At 38.3% G+C, this 6,158-nt stretch overlaps 1 protein-coding gene across 1 annotated transcript in view; it reads right to left on the reverse strand.

Moving 5' to 3' along the window:
• The window catches only part of METAP1 (methionyl aminopeptidase 1), a gene marked incomplete at its 5' end in the record, with an annotated part of 15,977 nt that extends 10,133 nt beyond the window's left edge, over window positions 1–5,844 (reverse strand). Inside the window, 5 exons of the mRNA XM_010073111.1 lie at window positions 107–190; window positions 878–969; window positions 2,132–2,192; window positions 3,507–3,619; window positions 5,793–5,844. Coding sequence (XP_010071413.1) covers window positions 107–190; window positions 878–969; window positions 2,132–2,192; window positions 3,507–3,619; window positions 5,793–5,844 — 402 coding nt within the window. The remainder of the gene's footprint in view (window positions 1–106; window positions 191–877; window positions 970–2,131; window positions 2,193–3,506; window positions 3,620–5,792) is intronic.
• Window positions 5,845–6,158: the final 314 nt, after the last annotated feature.

Below are 6,158 nucleotides of genomic sequence, written 5' to 3' on the forward strand. Positions count from 1 at the left end.
AAGAAAAGGAATTAATGCACCAAGAAAACCACACAACAATAATTCAAAACCAAAGAGATAAAAGAAAGCACTTATAAACACCAGAAGAACAAATAAAAAACCTTACTAAATGGACAGCATGATCAATTTCTTCAGTAGTTACACCTGGCTTCACCATCATGGCAGCAACATCCAACACCTCTCTAGCAAGCTGCAAACGAAACAAAAGTATTGACTTAAAATAAGACCAGGACTGCTCCCTAGAAGATCAGCAACCCATTTTCTACAGCTACACCAAGACTGCTAGGAAAGCTGGGCAGACTTGGGCTCTAGAAAGATTCTGAGATGTCTAGAGGTGATATTGCTAAGCCATCTCTGTGAGATTTGAAAATAACCCCAATTAAGACTTGGACCACAGTTTCCTTGAATACCATAAACTTAAATCAGACTATCTAAATAAATTTCAAAGTTTGACTTTATGCACAAGGAAGTGATCAAAAACCGAACAGCTCTTTCAAAAATTGTTAGGGATATGGCTCTGCTTTTCTTTTGCTTTTTAGTTTTCTCTTAGTATTAACTCAAGAGGAAAAAGTTATGTTCTCATTTATGCACTATAAAATACATTCTTAGCAGTAACAATGTTTCGGCCACATATTATCTCCCTAGTAAAAACAAAACCAGAAAACAGTCACCCTTCCGCTTGCAAAGCGGTTTACTGTGAACTGGGAGTCACAAAGAAAGAAAAAGCAAGAAAATACCAAATTCCCCAAACTACTTTTCAGTGCACAGAAGTGGTTTGAAAGTTTGTACTCTCAAATGTGCTGTCACAAACTGGTCAAATCACTATAATTTTTTAAAGAATAAAGGCACTTTGTAACAAAAACCAAAACCTCCTTACCCTACACACTACTCGCATCCCTTCTATATCCTCAGATGAGAGTATTTTTATTTGAGAGGTTCCTTTTAAAGCCTGTTCTGATTCAGACATTCCTGAAAGGAAAAGGGAGGGGGGGGAATGAAAGAAAAAAACCCACGTTATATAGAGGAGTGATTACTACACATGTCCAATCAAGGAAATTACATAGCTTACCAATAACAATAAAAGTATGTACTTTCTTCACCACATATGATAATGAACCCACCAAGTTACAGCATTATCATTCCCCAGATTAATCCGAGTTCATAAGCCTACCACACTATTGTAATGCCCACATGTGCTCAGGACGCCCATTCACTTACTGCATAAAACCAACACGTCCAGGTAGTCAAGACACAACCTTAAAAATCAGGTTTACAAGGAAATTATTTTATTCATAGGAAAGTATTTTTTTCTTTTTTCTTTTTATTTCTTTTAGCTGCTTTGGAGATACTAAACAGTAATAAATAATATTCCAAAAGAGCCATAAAAGCTTGTGACTATCTCTAGTTATACTGTTGCAATAATCAGCTGATGAAAACATGTGAATTCTTCCTACCAGATTCTGTGCAAGCTCAGTTTTATAGTTGAACCACCCCCTAAAAGACAGTATTGTGTTGTTTAAACATTTACATTATGTAAAAAGTAGCTAAAGAGTGGCTGAAGATTTAAAAATACTTCTAGCGACTTTATAGCAGCTTTTTTTTTGGAAACGCACCAATACTGACATAAAAAGCAGAAAATACCAAAACGAACCAATAAGCAAGTAACTGTGAATGTATTCCCTCTGTATCCAAAAATAGCCGGAACACCTATCAGTTTTCTTTTAGGGGTTGCTTACTACAGTTTCTTTTGGTTTTGCTACTTTATAACACATTTCCAGCAGATACACTGACATCACTGAGAATGGGTTAGCTGAATTCACCTGTGACAGCCAGCTTACTGCTGTTTGCTATGAAGTTAACCACAGGACTAGGGCTTACATGTTTGGTTTTTTTTCTTTTGTCCCCTGAACACCTTTGAAGGATAACGCATTACAAACTTCAGACTTACAAAAGCACTTGTAACCATTATTTCTGAAAAATCAGTAAGTTATTGTGGGGGAAAAAGAGGTAGGGTGAAAAAAGAAAAGGTTCCCTTCTCCAGTATCTCCTTCATGCTTTAAAGGCTTTTTCAATTAAAAGAATAATAGGAAGCAAACATAACACTTAATAATTGTGACTTGTTTCAAGTTACCTAGGGGGTGATCAGCATAATCCGGTCTCTGAATATAACTTGGCACAGGTCTTGTTGGCGTCTAAATAAATCAAAGTCAAAGCTGGTTAGGTTGCAAGAATAACTACTACAGTCACAGAAACAGAGACTCATGCAGCAAAATTAAATGCACCGAAATATGGCTAATTCCACTTAGAAAATGTTGTGAAGTATGCAAAAACTCCAAAACAGTTCCAGTTTTCATTTCTCAAAGATTGTCCTGTTACTCTTTATTGCTTTCATATCATACAACCTCTAATGGCCAACTTCATGGCTTTATAAAGATCAAGCTTATGTGTCAAGTAAATTAAATTTGTTTTAGAACATATTATCCCTGTTACATTGCAATGTTTATTCTGCTGCTTTCCAGACTGCAGCTGCACTGGTTCCAAAACACATCCTTCCTCTCTCTGGTTATTAGTGTCTATTAGCAAGATTGTTATTTCTAATCATCACCCTAGTCATTAGCACTTTTCATTATAGTTTCATTTGCACCAATCCTACAGCAGTCAGAAGACAAAACAGCAAATGTTCGCAATAACACTACTAAATTACTTGGCCAGAGACATATCCAAAACACCCTTTTTCCAATGACACTAACAAACCCACACATGGGCTCAGGCTCTGTTAATCTGTTCTCTGATGAGCCTGTTACAGATGGAGAAGAGGCCACAGGGCCAGCACTTCTAACACAGGCCAGTTAGAAAAGACAGACATAAATAAAATGCCATTATTCCTGTAAAAAACTGCCTTATTCTGTGTACAAACTTGTACCAATTTAAAAAATACAGCTATACTGAGGTCATCTTCTAAACCCACCTTTCACAGATGAAGATGTTACTAGCCTCGGTTATTCTTCACCATTACAGTGCTGGAGATTACTATAACCTCTGTTCCTTCAGCAGAGCTGTTCAACCAGATTACTCACCAGGTTATTTCAAACCATTTACATAAAATAAAACCATTTATTTAAATTCTAAATTAATTCACCTGGGTTTTTCTGAAAAAGACTGCCCCCTTATTGGTGAGAACAGTAAACAGCTAGGAGAAGACATCATCTGAACTAACAGCTTTTTGCAGAATAAATGTCAAAAGGTGCAGCCAAAAGGTATGAGCTCAAGCCTGTTACCTCACAGATGCTTCCTTCATTTTAAATACCCCAAGAGATAGATTAAGTTAAATTAAAAAAACCCCACATGGAGGACACAGTCATACATGTCCTTGCCATCAGGCTCAGATTGTTTAAGAAGCTTTCCTCTCTCAGCTAAAATGTGGGAGGGTAATCAGGTCAGGACAGGTCCATTAGTTGCTACAGAATGTATCAGTGCTGAAGTACAGAGTGGCACCTATTACTTACCAGTGGATAGTGTGGCCTGAGTTTACCAGTATATCGATAACCAGACCAGGGATTTGTGTTAACGTCACCTTCCAGGGTCCAAGAAGAAACTTCACGCTTAGCTTTTTCATCTTCTGAAAAGGAAAAAAAATTGCAGCAGCAAAATCAGTCCTACAAAGAATAAGAACTGGGGAGTCCAGAAAGTGACCTAGAAGTACAGAAGTCTACATTTGACTCTTTCTGGCATTTTAGATATTGATATATGAAAGTATAAGTAGCAGTTATCATTTTGTAGTAATTGTTTAAGCTGATCTTCATTTGTAGTTCTAAAACATAGTTCTGTGCTTGTTTTCATTCTCAGGAAAAAGCATGTTTCTACAGAAACACTCATTATCCCTTCAGTTAACACTCTTGCACTGTAGATGAATGTTCCTTTTCTGTGATTTCTCTTTGCATTCAGTGACAGAAATGACCTGGGATGGGAAGCAGGGTGGGTACCCAACTGTTGGTTTCAATACAGGGAGCCTGCTATGGAGTGAGGTTGCTGCCACTTCTGCATTTCAAGACCAGTACATGGTCTCCATGCAGTACATGCACCTTACAAGATGATCCTAATCTGCTGGAGGTTCCCAGCTCTCTTAGCCTTGTGAAATCCACGTCTGATGTGGTCCAGTGACCGACTTCATTCACAAATAACACAATCCTAACAAGGCAGATTGAAGGTGTTTACATAAAGCATTGAAGTAAGTAGATCGTGAGCATGACCAAAAGGAAAAATACTTGCTTGGAAGGAGGAGGCAAGGGATAAGAAAGAGCATGGCAGCATTAATCTTTCACTTATAACGTGATAACTTCAGTTTGTTTTCTCTTTTTATATCTCACAAGAATGAAAAAATGGTAAAAGGTCTGCCATACCGAGCCCTAACATGAGTTCCTCAGACTCTCTTATGACTGACATCTGCTCCTATGACATTCAGTTTAGATGAACCACTGAGAAGTAATAGCTGAAAAATCCAAAGATTTAATCAAGTCACATTTTAGATGCCCTTGAGATGAATCAGTAGCTTGTTGCATCGAGGTCTTGATGGCTACCAGAACCAAGGCCACTCAGCTTGAGTTCAGTAGTTATCCAGGAAGCCAACAAGATCACGCATTTAGCGGTATCATAAAAAATGCTGCCGTCAGACAAACAGCAGCATTGGAGGACTGCACCAGGGAATTACTAGAACTACTAACAAAGACAATTTCATATCCATGCTGGTACAACATGATAGGATACAGAATCCAAGTGTGAACTATGAGACCCCTATGCTGGGACAGCAGAAAGAAGGAAAATATTTGTAATTGTGCTACTCCAACCTGTTAACCATGCAACATTTGTCATAGAAAAAAGGGCTTTATTGGGTTTTAGAAAAAGAGGAAGTGACTTGAAGATTTGACTTGCTGCCATGCCACTTACTTTTCAATCCCACCTCACCTTTCCACAGGGCTTGATGAAAGCTGGGCAGAGGCATGGGGCAGGAGGGGAAGGAGAGCAGAACTGGGGTCTGTTCTCTCTTTTTTTTTTTTTTAACTCATGGATTATTTTTACTAAAGTAAGGGAGAATCTGCCACTATTTCTGTGCCAGAGCTACCAGCTGCATACAGACACTTATTATCTTCTACTAAACTCAGCACAATCCTAGCTACAATACATCCTCCGATCTGTGGCTGCATCAGCACACAAAAGCATTTTCCTTTTCTTTTTTCCCCAAAGCAGTATGCCCCAAATGTACAGAACAGCTGCCCTCTGACTGGCTCGCCTGCATTCCAGTAAGTGTCTAATCACAAAGACTTCACAAGAACCTTTCCCACTTTACTGCCTTTTACTACATTAGACATCAAAATGCTATGATGGAACAAGCTTGGCAATGCCTTATAATAATGATTTCTTATTCTCCTTGCCCTTTGTTTCAGCATCCCTCTTTCTCTGTTCATATACCTGCCAATGCAGCTCAAGGAATACTGCATACAAATAGAAAAGGGAACAGAAAGAGACTTCTGTACCACTGCCTCTGAAATTTTACATAGATTTGTAGATTACCAGGAACTGGACAAAATTTCAGATATGCTGAATCCAGTGCCAGATTTCTTGGAAAAATCCATGCCATTCTTAGACACACAATCACAGAAGAGCTAAGGTTGAAAGGGACCTCTCGAGGTCATCTGGCCCAACACCCTGCTCAAGCAGGGCCACCTAGAGCTGGCTGCACAGGACAAAACCAATTCAAAACAATATTAAAATGGTTTTTTTAAAAAAGTACTTACTTGCTTTCTTGTGTAATAACTTGTGAGTGGCCCAGCTTCCCTTAAAGCATTCCTAGAATTGCAAACAAACAAACAAAAATATATATGTTTTAAGTAGCATTATCCTGGACAGACATGCCATCCCCAAAAAACAGAGAAGCAACTGTCTTTTAAAAGAAAACTGAGTTATTTTATTAACCCTTGTAGCAACATGCAGTAAATGCTACTGTAACTGCTAGTCTTCACAACAGAAAATACTACATTCAACAGCTTATGACCAGAACAGACAGAAAGCATAGCCAAACTGACACACCCATCACAGTGAAACACACTGATCTAATCCTATCTACTAAATATTGTCCCCTTATCATTTTAATGAGTAACTAA

The sequence above is a fragment of the Pterocles gutturalis genome, unplaced genomic scaffold (genome assembly GCF_000699245.1).
Source record: "Pterocles gutturalis isolate BGI_N339 unplaced genomic scaffold, ASM69924v1 scaffold2412, whole genome shotgun sequence".
NCBI classification, from domain to species: Eukaryota; Metazoa; Chordata; class Aves; order Pterocliformes; family Pteroclidae; genus Pterocles; species Pterocles gutturalis.